Consider the following 19,881-nt stretch of genomic DNA (forward strand, 5'->3'; position numbering starts at 1 on the left):
TTGCCAAAAATTTCGGAAATGGTCCGTGCTTACTCAGTGGAATGAGTGTGCTCTGGCCGCAAATTTCAGAAATGGCCTTTCTGAAGCCATTAAGAATGTGATGGTGGGTTTCCCCATTCCTACAAGTCTGAATGATTCTATGGCGCTTGCTATTCAAATTGACCGGCGTTTGCGGGAGCGCAAAACCGCTAATCCTCTGGTGGTGTTGTCTGAACAAACACCTGATTTAATGCAATGTGATAGAATTCAGACTAGAAATGAACGGAAAAATCATAGACGTCAGAATGGGTTGTGTTTTTACTGTGGTGATTCTACACATGTTATATCAGCATGCTCTAAACGCCTAACAAGGGTTGTTAGTCCTGTCGCCATTGGTAATTTGCAACCTAAATTTATTTTGTCTGTGACTTTAATTTGCTCTTTGTCTTCTTACCCTGTTATGGCGTTTGTGGATTCAGGTGCTGCCCTGAGTCTTATGGATCTGTCATTTGCCAAGCGCTGTGGTTTTGTTCTTGAACCGTTAGTAAATCCTATTCCTCTTAGAGGTATTGATGCTACGCCATTGGCGGAAAATAAACCGCAGTTTTGGACGCAGGTGACCATGTGCATGACTCCTGAACATCGGGAGGTGATTCGTTTTCTTGTTCTGCATAAAATGCATGATTTGGTCGTTTTGGGTCTGCCATGGTTACAGACCCACAATCCAGTCCTGGATTGGAAGGCAATGTCTGTGTCAAGTTGGGGCTGTCAGGGAATTCATGCTGATTCCCCGCCGGTGTCTATTGCTTCCTCTACTCCTTCGGAAGTTCCTGAGTATTTGTCTGATTATCAGGATGTATTCAGCGAGTCCAGATCCAGTGCTCTGCCTCCTCATGGGGACTGTGACTGCGCCATAGATTTGATTCCAGGTAGTAAATTTCCTAAGGGAAGATTATTTAATCTGTCTGTACCTGAGCATGCCGCAATGCGTTCATATATCAAGGAGTCTCTGGAGAAGGGGCATATCCGTCCATCCTCTTCCCCTCTTGGTGCGGGATTCTTTTTTGTGGCTAAGAAGGACGGATCTTTGAGACCTTGTATTGACTATCGGCTACTGAATAAAATCACTGTTAAATTTCAGTATCCTTTGCCTCTCTTGTCGGACTTGTTTGCCCGGATTAAGGGTGCCAAGTGGTTCACCAAGATAGATCTTCGTGGTGCGTACAACCTTGTGCGCATTAAGCAAGGTGATGAATGGAAGACTGCATTTAATACGCCCGAAGGTCATTTTGAGTACTTGGTGATGCCTTTTGGGCTTTCTAATGCTCCCTCAGTATTTCAGTCCTTTATGCATGATATTTTCCGGAAGTATCTGGATAAATTTATGATTGTTTATCTGGACGATATTCTGGTTTTCTCTGAAGATTGGGACTCACATGTGGAGCAGGTCAGGATGGTGTTTCAGGTTTTACGTGAGAATGCCTTGTTTGTTAAAGGCTCAAAGTGTCTCTTTGGAGTACAGAAAGTTCCCTTTTTGGGGTTTATTTTTTCCCCTTCTGCTGTGGAGATGGACCCAGTCAAGGTCCGAGCTATTCATGAGTGGACTCAACCCACGTCAGTGAAGAGTCTTCAGAAGTTCTTGGGTTTTGCTAACTTCTACCGTCGTTTTATCGCTAATTTTTCTAGCGTTGTTAAACCTTTGACGGATATGACAAAGAAAGGTTCTGATGTTGCTAACTGGGCTCCTGCAGCCGTGGAGGCGTTCCAGGAGTTGAAGCGCCGGTTTACTTCGGCGTCTGTTTTGTGCCAGCCTGATGTCTCACTTCCCTTTCAGGTCGAGGTGGATGCTTCTGAGATTGGGGCAGGGGCCGTTTTGTCACAGAGAGGCCCTGGTTGCTCGGTAATGAAACCATGTGCTTTCTTCTCTAGGAAGTTTTCGCCTGCTGAGCGGAATTATGATGTTGGCAATCGGGAATTACTGGCCATGAAGTGGGCATTTGAGGAGTGGCGTCATTGGCTCGAGGGTGCTAAGCATCGTGTGGTGGTCTTGACTGATCACAAAAATTTGATGTATCTCGAGTCTGCTAAACGCTTGAATCCTAGACAGGCCCGCTGGTCATTGTTTTTCTCCCGTTTTGACTTTGTGGTCTCGTATTTACCAGGTTCAAAGAATGTGAAAGCGGATGCTCTTTCAAGGAGCTTTGTGCCTGACTCTCCTGGAGTCACAGAACCTGTTGGTATTCTTAAAGAAGGAGTTATTTTGTCAGCCATTTCTCCTGATTTGCGACGTGTGTTGCAGAGATTTCAAGCTGGTAGACCTGACTCTTGTCCACCTGACAGACTGTTTGTTCCTGATAAGTGGACTAGCAGAGTCATTTCCGAGGTTCATTCCTCGGTGTTGGCAGGTCATCCGGGAATTTTTGGCACCAGAGATCTGGTGGCTAGGTCATTTTGGTGGCCTTCCTTGCCACGGGATGTACGGTCATTTGTGCAGTCCTGTGGGACTTGTGCTCGAGCTAAGCCTTGCTGTTCCCGTGCCAGCGGGTTGCTCTTGCCCTTGCCTGTCCCGAAGAGGCCTTGGACACATATTTCCATGGATTTCATTTCTGATCTCCCGGTGTCTCGGGGTATGTCTGTCATCTGGGTGGTATGTGATCGTTTTTCAAAAATGGTCCATTTGGTGCCCTTGCCTAAGCTGCCTTCCTCTTCCGATCTGGTTCCTGTGTTCCTTCAGAATGTGGTTCGTTTACACGGCATTCCTGAGAATATTGTGTCTGACAGAGGATCCCAGTTTGTTTCCAGGTTCTGGCGATCCTTTTGTGCTAGGATGGGCATTGATTTGTCGTTCTCGTCTGCCTTTCATCCTCAGACTAATGGACAAACTGAGCGAACTAATCAGACTCTGGAGGCTTACTTGAGGTGTTTTGTTTCGGCAGATCAGGATGATTGGGTGACCTTCTTGCCGTTGGCTGAGTTTGCCCTAAATAATCGGGCTAGTTCCGCTACTTTGGTTTCGCCATTTTTCTGCAACTCTGGTTTCCATCCTCGTTTTTCCTCGGGACATGTGGAGCCTTCTGACTGTCCTGGGGTAGATTCTGTGGTGGATAGGTTGCAGCAGATCTGGAATCATGTGGTGGACAACTTAAAATTGTCACAGGAGAAGGCTCAGCGTTTTGCCAACCGCCGCCGCGGTGTGGGTCCCCGACTTCGTGTTGGGGATTTGGTGTGGCTGTCTTCTCGATTTGTTCCTATGAAGGTCTCCTCTCCTAAATTTAAGCCTCGCTTCATCGGTCCTTACAAGATATTGGAAATCCTTAATCCAGTGTCCTTTCGCTTGGATCTTCCGGTTTCGTTTGCCATTCACAACGTGTTCCATAGGTCTTTGTTACGACGCTACGTTGTGCCTGTGGTTCCTTCTGCTGAGCCTCCTGCTCCGGTGTTGGTTGAGGGCGAGTTGGAGTACGTGGTGGAGAAGATCTTGGATTCTCGTCTCTCCAGGCGGAGGCTTCAGTATTTGGTCAAGTGGAAGGGTTATGGTCAGGAGGATAATTCCTGGGTGGTTGCCTCTGATGTGCATGCGGCCGATTTAGTTCATGCCTTTCACGCTGCTCATCCTGATCGCCCTGGTGGTCTTGGTGAGGGTTCGGTGACCCCTCCTTAAGGGGGGGGTACTGTTGTGAATTAGACTTTTTTGGCTCCCTCTTGTGGTTACTAGTGATATCACTCTGGGATTTCCTTCCCTCAGTTTGCACCCAGCTGGGTCGTTACTTCAGGGGTGTTGCTATATAAACCTCCTGGAACCTTAGTCCAGTGCCTGGCATCGGTGTTATCAGACACATTCTGTTTGCTCCTGTTTGCTGGTCCTGGTTCGTGCAAAATTAAGCTAAGTCTTGCTTCTTTGTTTTTTGGGTTATTTGTTTGCTATCATTTTTGTCCAGCTTGTACTAAATGTGATTCCTGACCTTGCTGGAAGCTCTAGGGGGCTGGTGTTCTCCCCCCGGGCCGTTAGACGGTTCGGGGGTTCTTGAATTTCCAGTGTGGATATTTTTGATAGGATTTTTTTGCTGACCATATAAGTTATCTTTCTATATTCTGCTATTAGCTAGTGGGCCTCTCTTTGCTAAATACCTAGCTCATTCTTATGTTTGTCTTTTCCTCTTACCTCACCGTTATTATTTGTGGGGGGCTTTCTATCCAACTTTTGGGGTATTTCCTCTGGAGGCAAGAAAGGTCTTTCTTTTCCCTTCTAGGGGTAGTTAGCTCTCCGGCTGGCGCGAGACGTCTAGGATCAACGTAGGAACGTTCCCCGGCTGCTGGTATTTGTGGTGCTAGGATTAGTTATATGGTCAGCCCAGTTACCACTACCCTATGAGCTGGTTTTCTGTATTTACAGACTTAGCATTATTCCTGAGACCCTCTGCCATTGGGGTCATAACAGTTGTGCTCACAGCCCAACAGCGTGCAGGACGCTTGGCATTTGCCACAGAAGACCAGGATTGACAAATTCACCACTGTCGCCCTGTGCTCTTCACAGATGAAAGCAGGTTCACACTGAGCACATGTGACAGAGTCTGAAGATGTCGTGGAGAGCGATCTGCTGCCTGCAACATCCTTCAGCATGACCGGTTTGGCAGTGGGTCAGAAATGGTGTGGGGAGGCATTTCTTTGGAGGGCCGTACAGCCCTCCATGTGTTCCCCAGAGGTAGCCTGACTGCCATTAGGTACCGAGATGAGATCCTCAGACCCCTTGTGAGACCATATGCTGGTGTGGTTGGCCCTGGGTTCCTCCTAATGCAGGATAATACCAGACCTAGTGGCTGGAGTGTGTCAGCAGTTCTTGCAAGATGAAGGCATTGAAGCCATGGACTGGCCTGCCCGCTCCCCAGACCTGAATCCGATTGAGCACATCTGGGACATCATGTCTCACACCATCCACCAACATCATGTTGCAACACAGACTGTCCAGGAGTTGGCGGATGCTTTAGTCCAGGTCTGGGAGGAGATCCCTCAGGAGACCATCCGCCACCTCATCAGGAGCATGCCCAGGCGTTGTACAGTAGGGAGGTCATACAGGCACGTGGAGGCCACACACACTACTGGGCATCATTTCCTTGTCTTGAGGCATTTCCACTAAAGTTGGATCAGCCTGTAACTTCATTTTCCACTTCGATTTTGAGCATCATTCCAACTCCAGACCTCCGTGGGATATTAGTTGTGATTTACGTTGATCATTTTTAGGTTTTATTGTTCTCAACACATTCCACTATGTAATGAATAAAGATTTACAACTGGAATATTTCATTCAGTGATATCTAGGATGTAGGATTTTAGTGTTCCCTTTATTTTTTTGAGCAGCATACTATGTCCTTGGTCTGTACAGAAAGTTACCGCTGTTTTTTTTTGGTTTCCAGATGTTATAAACAGTATCGCCATAGCTGTCCCTAGAGAGACCACCACCGGGCAGAATATCAGCATATCCCTGCACATCTTTGGAACGTAAGTGTGAATTAAGGGGGTTGTCAACCTTTGGGGACAGGTTTTTTTTCTTATTTGAATGCATGTATTTTTTTTAATTTTTTTTGCTTTTCCTTTAAAATGTTGCACTCTTGAGATCTATAGCTTTTATGTTGCACTGTCTATTGCTGGCTGTAGAATTAATTAACTCTGAATCTGTCATTCTGATGTTCAATGGGAGAGTTTCTAACTCCTTTACCTGTGTTTTCGGAGCTCCTCTCTCGCCCCAAGTGTATAATATCTGGCCCCTCGCCCCAAGTGTATAATATCTGGCCCCTCGCCCCAGGTGTATAACATCCAGCACCTCGCCCCCGGTGTATAACATTCGGCCTCTCACCACCAGTGTATAACATCCGGACCCTCATTCCCGGTGTATATCATCCAGCCCCTCACCCCTGATGTATAACATGAGGCCCCTCGCCTTTAATGTATACCATCCAGCCCATCGCCAATGGTGTATAACATCTGACCCCTCGGTGTATAATATCCAGCCCCTTGTCCTCGGTGTATAACATCCAGCCCCTCGTCCTCAGTGTATAACATCTGGTCCTTCACACCCCAGTGTATAACATCTGGCCCCTGATGTATTACATACGGTCCCTCGCCTCTGGTGTATAACATCCAGCCCCTCGCCTCTAATGTATACCATCCAGCCCATCATCCCTGGTTTATATCATCCAGCCCCTCGCCTCTAATGTATACCATCCAGCCCATCATCCCCTGTTTATATCATCCAGCCCCTCGCCCCTGGTGTATAACATCAGGCCCCTCGCCTCTAATGTATACCATCCAGCCCATTGCCCCCGGTTTATAACATCTGGCCTCTCGGTGTATAATCTCCAGCCCTTCGTCCTCGGTGTATAACATCCAGCCCCTTGTCCTCGGTAAATAACATACGGCCCCTCGCCCTCAGTGTATAACATCCGACCCCTTGCCCCTGACGTATAACATACGGCCCCCAGTGTATAACATCCGTACCCTCTTCCCTGGTGTATAACATCTGGCCCCTCGTCTCTAATGTGTACCATCCAGCCTATCATCCCTGGTGTATAACATCCAGCCCCTCGTCCTCTGTGTATAACATCCAGCCCCTTGTCCTCAGTAAATAATATCCGTCCCCTCGCCCTCAGTGTATAACATCTGGTCCCTCACCCCCAGTGTATAACATCTGGCCCCTCACCCCTGGTGTATAATCCAGCCCCTTGCCCCTGACGTATAACATACGGCCCCCAGTGTATAACAACCGACCCCTCAACCCCCGGTGCATAACATCCCACCCCTCGCCCCAGGTGTATAACATACAGCCCCTCGCCCCCAGTGTATAACATCTGGCCCCCAGTGTATAACATCCGGCACTTTGCCCCCGGTGTATAACAAGTCTGTTGCTTACATTTCTTCCCTCCTAAATCTTCCCCATCACCTGTGAGTGATATTATTGAGAAGTGGAAGAAACCGCAGCAACTCAGCCATGGAGTGGAGACCTCGTAACACTGCAGAGCGGGGTCACCAAGTGCTGAGGAGCAGAGGGAAAAAAGTCACCAACGCTCTGCTGACTCTATATCTGCAGAGTCCAGACCTCATCTGATATTAATATCAGCACAAACACTGCACCCCCACTAGGAGCTTCATGAGCCAGCAGCTGCATACAACCTTACATCACCAAGCACAATGCCGAGCGTCAGAAGGAGTGAGGTAAAGCCTCAACCATTGGACTGTGAAGCAGTGGAAATGTGTTGTGTGCAGTGACAAATCTTCTCTGTCTGGAATCTGATGGATGAGTCTGGGTTTGGATAATGTGAGGAGAACATTACCTACCTGATCGCATTGTGCCAGATGTACATTTTAGTGGAGGAGGATAACGCCATGGGCTTGTTTTTCTGTGGTTGGCCTCGGTCCTTCTGTTCAACTAAAAGGAAAAGTTAAAGGAAACCTGTAATTTACTTGCAGTCGTAAGGGTAATCTGCAGATAAATAGCATTTTTGGCATGTAGACGACTTACTAAAGGTGCTGATACAGAGAGAAAATGGATTCCCTCTACAGCTGCTTGCTTCCAGTTCTCGGGGAGGTACAGGGACCAATTGCAGTCACTGCTCAGTACACACTGATCGTGTTGTGACCAATTCCCCTGCACCTTTACGGACAGTGTGCTCTGCAGCGTATGTATGCAGGATATGCATACAGAGCAGGCTGTCAGTCATTGTACAGAGCAATGCTTACTGCATCGAGCACGGTGACTGTAACCACTCCATGCTCTGCCCCTATGACTGGGAGCAAGCGGCTGCAGGGATAATAGAACTTCACTTTCTCCCTGTAGCTGTGATCCAGTAAACCTGCTAGACATAAGTGCTATTTACCTGCAGATTAAACCCCATACCTTAAGGTAAATAGCTTTTCTGGAGGTGACAAGTTTCCTTTAAGGCTATGTTCACACATTGCGTTTTTTTTTAATGCAAATTTTAAGCTGCATTTTACCTGCATAGTACCAGCAACAGCTATGAGATTTCAGAAATCTCATGCACACATTGTTTTTTTTCCTGACTGAATTGGAAAACTGCTGCGTTTTAGCATGTCACTTCTTTCAGCATTTTTGCAATGTTTTTTTTCACCCATAGAAAGCAATGAGTAAGTGCAAAAACACAGGTATATGGTTTTGCTGCGTTTTTGGTGCAAAAACCTCAGGAAGTTGCATCATGGAGGGCACTAAACTTTATCAGCATGCACAAGAGACAAAAAAGCAGCAAAAAGGCAGCAAAAAATGTAGCTTTTTGTAAGCAGCTTCTTTACTGCCAAGAGAGCAGGTTTTGCCTGCAGAAAAAAAGGCAATGTGTGAACACAGCCTAATAGTTCATCAAACCAGGACATTTTGGAAAATTATAGCCTCCAATTTTGTGAGCACAGTTTGGGGAAGACCCGTTTCTGTTCTCCATGACATGTCCCAGTGAACAAATACATGGCTGGGGGAGTTTGTCATGGAAGAACATGACCGGCTGCACAGAGTCCTGACCTCTCCTCCAACATCAGGGTCTGACCTCACATATGCTCTTCTGGATGAAGGGGCACAAATTCCCACAGAAATCTCCAAAATCTGGTAGAAAACCTTCTCTGTAGAGTGAGAGCCATTTTATCTGCAAAGGAGGCTCAGACTCCATAATAATGCCCATGGATCTAGATTGTGAGGTGATAATGGCTGGTGGTAAAGAGAAGGTGTGCTGTGGAGGTGGCACCATCCAGCTCATGTAGAGAAGATGGACTGGAATTACCGCTTCCATCTCTGTGATGTACACAAACATTATCAGCTCATAGTGTGGACTATAGCAACATGTAATAATAGTAGACTATGTATCACATGACAGCCATTTTAATTTCTTGATGTGTCTTCTATCGTTAAGCTGTGAATTATAATATCGATTGTTGAAATGATCTGCAGGGTTCGGACATGGCCTTATGCTACCGCTAACGTTCATTGCAAAGGGTGAAATGTTCTGCAGGCCGGCTACATTTCCACAGTGTTACTGCACATTTTTCTCTTTAAGGCCACGTGCACACAATGAGTATTTGGTCAGTTTTTTACCTCAGCATTTATAAGTCAAAACCAGGAGAGGAACAATCGGAGGAAAAGTATAATAGAAACACGTCACCACTTCTGGATTTATCACTCACTCCTGGTTTTGGCTTACAGATACTGAGGTAAAATACTGACCAAATACTGAATGTGTGCACAAGACCTGAAAATCCACTCCACTTTCATTGTGGAAATGTAAAGCCATGTGCACATGTTGAATATTTGGTGAGTTTTTTTTTACCTCAGTATTTGTAAGACAAAACCAGGAGTGGGTGATAAATACAGAAATGGTGACATGTTTCTATTATACGTTTCCTGTTTGTTCCACTCCTGGTTTTGGTTTACAAATCCTGAGGTAAAATACTGATCGTGTGAATGTGGCCTTACAGGTTTGCTGCACAGTGTAAGAAGGGAAACCTGCGGTGACATTTGTAGGGTTTTATGCTCCATGTACACATACACTTTCCTGGGCTTCGGATCGGCCCTGTAATATAGTGAAGATGGAGAACATACCAGTGTATAACTAGGCGTGCAGTATGTAAACGTTAGAGTAAGTTCACATGAGCATATAAAAAATAATTCAGAAAAAAAATGAATGATATGTCATCTGTATAGCATTTATTTATTTTACTCGCTCATATGGCGCCATTAATTCCACAGCGTTTCACAGATACTATCACAGTCCCTATTGGGGCTCACAATCTAAATGTCTTATCGATGTGTAGGAGGAAACCTGAGCAAACACAAGGAGAACCTACAAACTCCTTGCAGATGTTGTCCTTGGTGGGATTTGTACCCAGGACCCCAGTGCTGCAAAGCAACAGTGCTAACCACTGAGCCACTGTGCTATCCACTGAGCCACCATACTGCTCTGTTTTTTAACAATTTTTTTAAAATACAGTTTCCTATGTTAAGAATTGCCATGTATCTGTAAAAATCGGATGGTATGTGGGTGACCCATATGGGATACGATTTTTCTTGCACACCCATAGATTTGAATGGGCGAGTCTTATCCGAAACATAGGAGAAACTAGTGCAATTTTTTACATGTGGACATTTTGTCTGGGTACAAAAAAAACGTTAATCTGAAAAACCTACATTGATCTAAATGCTGTCTGTGTCAGTAGTCCGTGGCCACCATACTAGAGCCCTGCATATATCCTACTACCTGTGGCATCCCCAGGTCCACGTAGGCTCCATAGATGCACAGGGCTTTGGTATAGCAGACACGCACTACTGATGTGGTCACTGGACTAGGGTCCTACAAATCTTTTTTCCGTACTTTAGTGCATGACATATGTGTACACTTGTTTGGTCGGGTTCTTGGATATTGTGCTACTTTAAGAGCGAGCTTGTGGGCCATACATGGCGCTGCATGCCTTGTATATAATAATCAGTATACACCGCTGCTGCGGGTCGTGAGAGGATTGCTTTATGTCACATGCACACAGCCTGACAGACGGCAGAAGAGGAAGGAAGAAGTAAAGGGCACAGATGAAATGTCATACATCCAGATTTGCAGGTCTCATGGCTTCTACGCACATGTGACACTGCTGTACAAACGGCTGGAAGCACCTGTATAGTAAAGAAACACCCTGCTAGGGACAGTTTTCTTCTTACTCTGTTCTCACTCCATTTTTAGGCTCTTGACATATACCTCCAATGAAAGGCTGTGAAGTATGCCACTCTATAGGTGCGCACCGATCTGCCAGAAGACCCCATTCCAAGTCATACCCCATGGGTTGTGCGGCCTTAGGGTACAAGTGTGCAGTCACTATACAGTTGTGCTCAAAAGTTTACATACACCGGCAGAATTTTTGCTTTCTTGGCCTTTTTTCAAAGAATATGAATGATAACACCAAAACTTTTTCTCCACTCATGGTTAGTGGTTGGGTGAAGCCATTTATGACAACCCAAAACAGCCAAATAACCCTGATCAAAAGTTCACATATTCCATTTCTTAATACCGTATATTGCCCCCTCTAACATCAATGAGAGCTTGAAGTCTTTTGTGGTAGTTGTGGATGAGGTTCTTTATTTTCTCAGAAGTTAAAGCTGCCCACTCTTCTTGGCTAAAAGCCTCCAGTTCCTGTAAATTCCAGGGCTGTCTATAATGCCTGATCAATCCAGGAGGAGAAAGAAGCAGATTTCTCTGATAAGATATATTACCAAGTTTTTTATTTTCATGCGTATTATATTCATGGGAGGAAAAAATTCAACGACGATGTCCCTTTAAGTCCTCCAAAATGTTTCCCTACCTCTCTCCTTAATTTATACCTTTGGTGAAGGCATATTACTTCCTATAGAGGAGGGGGAAAGCATTTTTTTTTACTGAAAAGGGATAAAAAAAAACTTTATGAAAAATCATAAATAAACAAATTGTAGCATTTTGTGTATGCAGCTCCTATGAAATGTAGCATTTTGTGTATGCAGCTCCTATGAAAAGTTATGTGTGCCCATGGTTACAGACTACAAACAAACCCTGTGTTGTCGGATTCCGCAGTTATGTTCGAGAGTCCGATGGAACTAATACATGACTACAGTCAGTCCATGGAAACACATATGTCTGCATAGGAGCTGTGCTCACAGAACGGGAGAGTGTTTTTATTCAAGATTAATTGTGAAAATACTTACATCTGAGTTTTAAATGCACCAGAGTAACAAAATATGACTGCACCAGTACAACCATCCCTTAAAGGGGTTGTCTTTAAAGGGACGTGATTGAGATGTAATAGATGACACCACCCTTCATCTTTCAGTCCCCCTCTGACAGTCTGCTGGCTCATCAAGTCCGACTGTGTCTCTCTGGATGGAGAAGAGTGCCACCCGCTGGTAATAAATGGAACTGCCGTCATTATCAATCATCTTTTCAGATCTGCCGGCCGGTATTGCTTGAGCGTAAAAGCTCAGAATGAAGTCAGCAAATTATTAGGACATCAGAGCATCACGGTCACGAATGCAGGTAGGAAAAGGGCAATAAATGGATAATGCATTCATATATGTGTCAATATCATACCCTAGTGGATCGATATACATAATATCTGTGCTGTCTACAAATAGTTAATTTCTAAATCAAGTATCTGTGTGTTAAAGTATGAGAATGGTCAGTATTCTATTAAAGTAACCCCTTCCTGCCCTGAGCCTTGCATTTAATGCATTGATATGTAGTGAGTGATACCATTAGGGTATGTGTCCACGTTCAGGAAACGCTGCGTTTTTGACGCAGCGCTGAGCCGCAGCGTCAAAAACGCAGCGTCCAGATGTTACAGCATAGTGGAGGGGATTTAATGAAATCCCGACTCCACTATGCGTTAAAAAACGCATGCGTTTTTGCCGCGAAAACGCACATGCGCTGCGTTTTTTCAAAATGCAGCATGTTGCTACAATGAGCAAAACACGCAGGAACACCGCAGGTGACCTGCCAGTGACCTTAGGTGCAGTTTTGGACAGGATTTTACTTGCATAAAATCCTGACCAAAGCCTGAGGCAATCCTGAACGTGGACACATACCCTAAGGCCGGGGTCACACTAGACCGTAATACGGACGAGTGCTATGCGATAAAAAATCGCATAGCACTCAGCCCAATGTTAATCTATGGTGCAGCTCCCATCATCCGATATTTTCTCCACCGTATTTCGGATCCGAGGGAACTCGCAGCAGGCTGCGATTGTCAGCATATCTCGGCCGAGACTCGCCAATGCAAGTCTATGGGTGCGAGAAAAAATCGGATTACACACGGACCATGCGTGTGCATTGCGAGAAATACGCAGCGGTGTTCTATAGAAAAGCCGGTAATTCAATTGCCGGCTTTTCATTTCTCCTTCACAAACCGGACAGGATATGAGACATGGTTTACATACAGTAAACCATCTCATATCCCCCTTTTTTTTGCATATTCCACACTGCTAATGTTAATAGTGTGTATGTGCAAAATTTCAGCGCTGTAGCTGCTAAAATAAAGGGTTAAATGGCGGAAAAAATTGGTGTGGGCTCTCGCGCAATTTTCTCCGCCAGAATGGTAAAGCCAGTGACTGAGGGCAGATATTAATAGCCAGGAGAGGGTCCATGGTTATTGGCCCCCCCGTGGCTAAAAACATCTGCCCCCAGCCACCCCAGAAAAGGCACATCTGGAAGATGCGCCTATTCTGGCACTTGGCCACTCTCTTCCCACTCCCTGTAGCGGTGGGATATGGGGTAATGAAGGGTTAATGCCACCTTGCTATTGTAAGGTGACATTAAGCCAGATTAATAATGGAGAGGCGTCAATTATGTCACCTATCCATTATTAATCCAATTGTATGAAAGGGTTAAAACACACACACACACACACACACACACACACACACACACACACACACACACACACACACACACACATGATTTAAAAGTATTTTAATGAAATAAACACAGCGGTTGTTTTAATAATTTATTGCTCTCTCAATCCATCAGCAACACCCTCGCTTGGAAAAATAATAAACGCACAAGATACATACCTTCTGATGTCCTATCACGTCCAACGAGGTAATCCATCTGAAGGGGTTAACTAATATTACAGGCACGAGCTGCGATAAACCACTCGCTCGTGCCTGTAATCCCCGGGTGCTGAAAGGAAAGCTGGATCTGTACTTACATTGAGTCGCGGTGATGCGCCCCTGTTGGATGTTCTCATGAACTGCAGCCTGGGAACTTTTTCCCACGCTCCAGGTCATATGAGGACATCTACCAGGGGGCGCATCACCGCGACTGAAGGAAATGTAGGTCAATGACCTACATTTCATTCATTCGCCGGGGATTACAGGCACGGAGCACAGCTGCATTTGCAGGGCTCCTGCTTGTAAAATATTTTAACCCCTTCAGATCATGGATTACCTCGTGGGACGTGACGGTTCAGCTGAGGGTATGTATCTTGTGCGTCTATTATTTTTTCCAAGCGAGGGTGTTGCTGATGGATTGAGAGAGCAATAAATTAATACAACAACCGCTGTGTTTATTTCATTAAAATAATTTTTAATAATGTGTGTGTGTGTTTTTTAACCCTTTCAGACAATTGGATTAATAATGGATAGGTGACATAATTGACGCCTCTCCATTATTAATCTGGCTTAATGTCACCTTACAATAGCAAGGTGGCATTAACCCTTCATTACCCCATATCCCACCGCTACAGGGAGTGGGAAGAGAGTGGCCAAGTGCCAGAATAGGCGCATCTTCCAGATGTGCCTTTTCTGGGGTGGCTGGGGGCAGATGTTTGTAGCCAGGGGGGGGGGCCAATAACCATGGACCCTCTCCTGGCTATTAATATCTGCCCTCAGTCACTGGCTTTACCACTCTGGCGGAGAAAATTGCGCGGGAGCCCACGCCAATTTTTTCCGCCATTTAACCCTTTATTTTAGCAGCTACAGCGCTGAAATTTTGCACATACACACTACTAACATTAGTAGTGTGGAATATGCAAAAAAAAGGGGGATATGAGATGGTTTACTGTATGTAAACCATGTCTCATATCCTGTCGGGTTTGTGCAGGAGAAATGCAAAGCCGGCAATTGAATTACCGGCTGTTCACAGATATCGCGCTGAATGAAATATAAATACAGAATATATATGTGTCTCAATGACATATCTCTATATATATATATATATATATATATATATATATATATATACTGTATATATGTTTTCCCGAACATTTGAGCACATAAATCCATTAGATGTCGGTTTTGCAAGCTTGCGAGAAAATCTCGGCATACGGATGCCATATGGATGTCACACGGATGTCACACGGATCATTTGATGCGAGGAAATCGCATCCTCGCACTGCACACGGATCACTGTTTTTGAAACATTTGTGCGATTCTCGGCCGTGAAAAACGGACCGTTTTTTTATACGTTAAGTGTGTCCCCGGCCTAAGGGTGAGTTTCCACGGTCAGTAAACGCTGCGTGTTTGACGCTGCGCCGAGCTGCAGCGTCAAACACGCAGCGTCCAGATGTTCCAGCATAGTGGAGGGGATTTTATGAAATCCCGTCTCCACTATGCGTGGAAACTCGCATCCGTCTTCCCTGCGACTCCGGACATGCTGCGCGTCTTTTCAGATCGCAGCATGTCCGTACACCTTGCGGGGACGCAGCGTCGCCGCAAGGCATATCACAGGGCGCTATGGGAGAGAGCGATGATCCCGGATGTGTACAGTTAACACATCCGGCATCATCGCGTCCCAGAAAGGGGGTGGGGCTTAGTGCCGAGTGGCGATACCGCCGGCCATCCTGACCATGGACACATACCCTAACCCTTTGGCTGTGTGTCCACGCTCAGGATGGCTGGCGGTATCGCCTCAGCGGCGAAGCCGCTCGGCGCTAAGCCCCGCCCCCTTTCGGGGACGCGATGGTGCCGGATGTGTACAGTACACATCCGGGATCATCGCACCCCTCGCCATAGGGCCCTGTGATATGCCTTGCGGGGACGCTGCGTCCCCGCAAGGTGAACGGACATGCTGCGATCTGAAAAGACGCGCAGCATGTCCGGAGTCGCAGGGCCGCCGCGTGCGGGTTTCCACGCATAGTGGACACGGGATTTCAACAAATCCCCTCCACTATGCTGGAACATCTGGACGCTGCGTGTTTGACGCTGCAGCGTCAATCACGCAGCGTTTACTTACCGTGGACACTCACCCTATGTGTCCACGTTCAGGATTGCATCAGGATTTGGTCAGGATTTTCCATCAGTATTTGTAAGCCAAAACCAGGAGTGGAACAATTAGAGGAAAAGTATAATAGAAACACATGCACCACTTCTGCATTTATCACCCACTCCTGGTTTTGGCTTACAAATACTGATGAAAAATCCTGACCAAATCCTGATGCAATCCTGAACGTGGACACATACCCTAAGGGTATGTTTCCACGTTCAGTTTTGCTTCAGGCTTTGGTCAGGATTTTATGCAGGTAAAATCCTGACCAAAACTGCATCTGCATCTGAGGTCACTGGCAGGTCACCTGCGGTGTACCTGCGTGTTTTGCTCATAGTAGCAACATGCTGCGTTTCGAAAAAACGCACCACGCATGCGTTTTCGCGGCAAAAACGCATGCGTTTTTTAACGCATAGTGGAGTCTGGATTTCATGAAATCCCATCCACTATGCTGTAACATCTGGACGCTGCGTTTTTGACGCAGCAGAAAAACGCAGCGTCAAAAACGCAGCGTTTCCTGAACGTGGAAACATACCCCAAGGAGCTGAATGTGACCCATCAGCTGAGGCGTCGGCTGTAACGCACAGCTGGCACTTTGTTGCACTGAATAGGATCATAGCTAGCTCCAATCCCAACTGTTCATCCTCTTGAATGCCATGGTTGTTTCCTTCACCCAAAGGCTATGTGCACACAGTTTCTTGAGGTCTGCGGATTTTTCCGTAGCAGATTTGAGAAATCCGTATGTAAAAGGCACTGCATTTTACCTGCGCATTTACCACGGATTTTATGCGGATTCCACCTGCGGTTTTACACCTGCAGATTCCTATTATGGAGCAGGTGTAAACCGCTGCGGAATCCGCACAAAGAATTGACATGCTGCAGAATGTAAACCACAGCGTTTCCGCACGTTTTTTTCCACAGCATGGGCACTGTGGTTTCTGTTTTCCATAGGTTTACATGGTACTGTAAAGTCATGGGAAACAGCTGCGGATCCGGAGAAAAATCCCCAATGTGTGCACATAGCCTAACCCTACTATCAGGGTGCCCATGTGTTTTCATGACAGCTAAGGGTCTAATAAAGACACCCTGGTGTGCCATCTTTTTTTTTAGGGCTTGTACAGACAAGTCTATTTTCAGTCCGAGTGCAATCCAACGAGACATCCGTGCTAATGTCTGATTATTTTTTTCTCGGACAGAGTCTATCCAGGTAAAAAAAACCTGAACATTCCCAATTTGCATCCAATATTCGGATCGCAGTCGGGCCATGAAAGTCAATGAGTCCGTGGGAAAAAAAAAATTCGGACTGCACTCGGACGACATCTAAGTGCAGTCCGATTTCCACACACTGACAGAATGGAGAAGATGGATACATTTTTTTTTTCCATCGTCTCTTCATCCCAAAAAAATCGGATCACAGAGTAAGATTAGCATAATCGAACCAATTTTCTCGGATTAGCCTCACGAGAAGGATTCCCATTTCACAGACACTGCAATACATAAGTATTGCAAGGCATTATAGCAGTGATCAAAAAATTGAATGGTCTTGTCCCATATCAAAACTAAAAAATCAGATCAGTAAAAAGATCAGTAAATCCCAATTATTAAAAAGCATAAAATGCCTTAGGCCGGCGTCACACTCAGCGTATGTAAATACGGTCCGTTTTTTACGGCCGTAATACGCAGAAAAGTCCCCAAAATAGTGATCCGTATGTCATCCGTAGGCAGGGTGTGTCAGCGTATTTTGCGCATGGCATCCTCCGTATGTAATCCGTATGGCATCCGTACTGCGATATTTTCTCGCAGGCTTGCAAAACCGACATCTAATGGATTTATGTGCTCAAATGTTCGTTAAAACATATATACAGTATGTGTATATATATATATATATATATATATATATATATATATATATATATATATATATATATATATATCATTGAGACACATATATATACGGTATATTCTGTATTTATATTTAATTCAGCGCGATATATGTGAAAAGCCGGTAATTCAATTGCCGGCTTCTCATTTCTCCTTCCCAAACCCGACAGGATATGAGACATGGTTTTCATACAGTAAACCATCTCATATCCCCCTTTTTTTTGCATATTCCAATCCACACTACTAATGCTAGTAGTGTGTGTATGCAAAATTTGGGTGCTGTAGCTGCTAAAATAAAGGGTTAAATGGCGGAAAAAATTGGCGTGGGCTCACGCACAATTTTCTCCGCCAGAGTGGTAAAGCCAGTGACTGAGGGCAGATATTAATAGCCTAGAGAGGGTCCATGGTTATTGCCCCCCCCCCCCCCCCCCGGCTACAAACATCTGCCCCCAGCCACCCCAGAAAAGGCACATCTGGAAGATGCGCCTATTCTGGCACTTGGCCACTCTCTTCCCACTCCCGTGTAGCGGTGGGATATGGGGTAATGAAGGGTTAATGCCACCTTGCTTTTGTAAGGTGACATTAAGCCAGGTTAATAATGGAGAGGCGTCAATTATGACACCTATCCATTATTAATCCAATTGTATGAAAGGGTTAAAAAAACACACACACACATTATTAAAGAGTATTTTAATGAAATAAACACACAGGTTGTTTTAATATTTTATTGCTCTCTCAATCCACCTGAAGACCCTCGCTCTGCAAAATAATAAACCAACAATATACATACCTTCTGTTGATCTGTCACGTCCCACGAAGTAAATCCATCTGAAGGGGTTAAATCATTTTACAGGCAGGAGCTGTGCTAAAGCACTCGCTCGTGCCTGTAAACCCTGGGTGCTGAAAGGAAAGCTGGGTGATCTGTACTTACATTGAGTTGCGGTGAGGCGCCCTCTGCTGGATGTCCTCATGAACTGGAGCCTTGGAAAAGTTCCCACGCTCGAGTTCATATGAGTTCATCCAGCAGAGGGCGCCTCACCGCAACTCAATGTAAGTACAGATCACCCAGCTTTCCTTTCAGCTGGGTTTACAGGCACGAGCGAGTGCTTTAGCACAGCTCCTGCCTGTAAAATGATTTAACCCCTTCAGATGGATTTACTTCGTGGGACGTGACAGATCAACAGAAGGTATGTATATTGTTGGTTTATTATTTTGCAGAGCGAGGGTCTTCAGGTGGATTGAGAGAGCAATAAAATATTAAAACAACCTGTGTGTTTATTTCATTAAAATACTTTTTAATAATGTGTGTGTGTTTTTTTAACCCTTTCATACAATTGGATTAATAATGGATAGGTGTCATAATTGACGCCTCTGGATTATTAATCTGGCTTAATGTCACCTTACAATAGCAAGGTGGCATTAACCCTTCATTACCCCATATCCCACCGCTACACAGGAGTGGGAAGAGAGTGGCCAAGTGCCAGAATAGGCGCATCTTCCAGATGTGCCTTTTCTGGGGTGGCTGGGGGCAGATGTTTGTAGCCGGGGGGGCCAATAACCATGGACCCTCTCCTGGCTATTAATATCTGCCCTCATTCACTGGCTTTACCACTCTGGTGGAGAAAATTGCGCGGGAGCCCATGCCAATTTTTTCCGCCATTTAACCCTTTATTTTAGCAGCTACAGCACCCAAATTTTGCACATACACACTACTAACATTAGTAGTGTGGAATATGCAAAAAAAGGGGATATGAGATGGTTTACTGTATGTAAACCATGTCTCATATCCTGTCGGGTTTGGGAAGGAGAAATGAAAAGCCGGCATTTGAATTACCGGCTTTTCTCTCTAACACCGCTGCGTATTTCTCGCAAGTCACACTGCTGGTCCATGTGGAATCCGTATTTTTCTCGCCCCCATAGACTTTCATTGGCGATTTTTTTGCGCAATACGGTGACAAACGCAGCATGCTGCGATTTTCTACGGCCGTACAAGACCGTATAATACGGGTCAGTAAAATACGGCAGATATGAGCTGGGCCATAGAGATTCATTGGGCCGTGTGTAATGCGAATTTTACGGATGTAGTTTATGCGCTCATACGTCCGTAAAACTCGCTAGTGTGAGGCCGGCCTTACTATAGATCAAGATTTAAAAAAAACACACAAGACACATATTTGTCATCCCTGCATCCGTCAGGACCTGTTCTATAATATTTGCATGCAGTTTGGGTGAAAGCGAAAAAATAAAATTGGGAGCAATG

The 19,881-nt window shown here is 45.4% G+C and overlaps 1 protein-coding gene across 2 annotated transcripts in view; it reads left to right on the forward strand.

Moving 5' to 3' along the window:
* The window catches only part of TMEM130 (transmembrane protein 130), a 44,515-nt gene that overhangs the window by 13,193 nt on the left and 11,441 nt on the right, over positions 1-19,881 (forward strand). For both annotated transcript variants that reach the window (XR_013218078.1, XM_077274907.1), the window contains exons 5-6: positions 5,391-5,475; positions 11,815-12,017. Coding sequence is in view for 1 of the 2 variants with exons in the window: in XM_077274907.1 (XP_077131022.1) it covers positions 5,391-5,475; positions 11,815-12,017 (288 nt within the window). In the remaining variant the exon portion in view is untranslated. The remainder of the gene's footprint in view (positions 1-5,390; positions 5,476-11,814; positions 12,018-19,881) is intronic.

The sequence above is a fragment of the Ranitomeya variabilis genome, chromosome 7, assembly GCF_051348905.1.
Source record: "Ranitomeya variabilis isolate aRanVar5 chromosome 7, aRanVar5.hap1, whole genome shotgun sequence".
Taxonomy (NCBI): Eukaryota; Metazoa; Chordata; class Amphibia; order Anura; family Dendrobatidae; genus Ranitomeya; species Ranitomeya variabilis.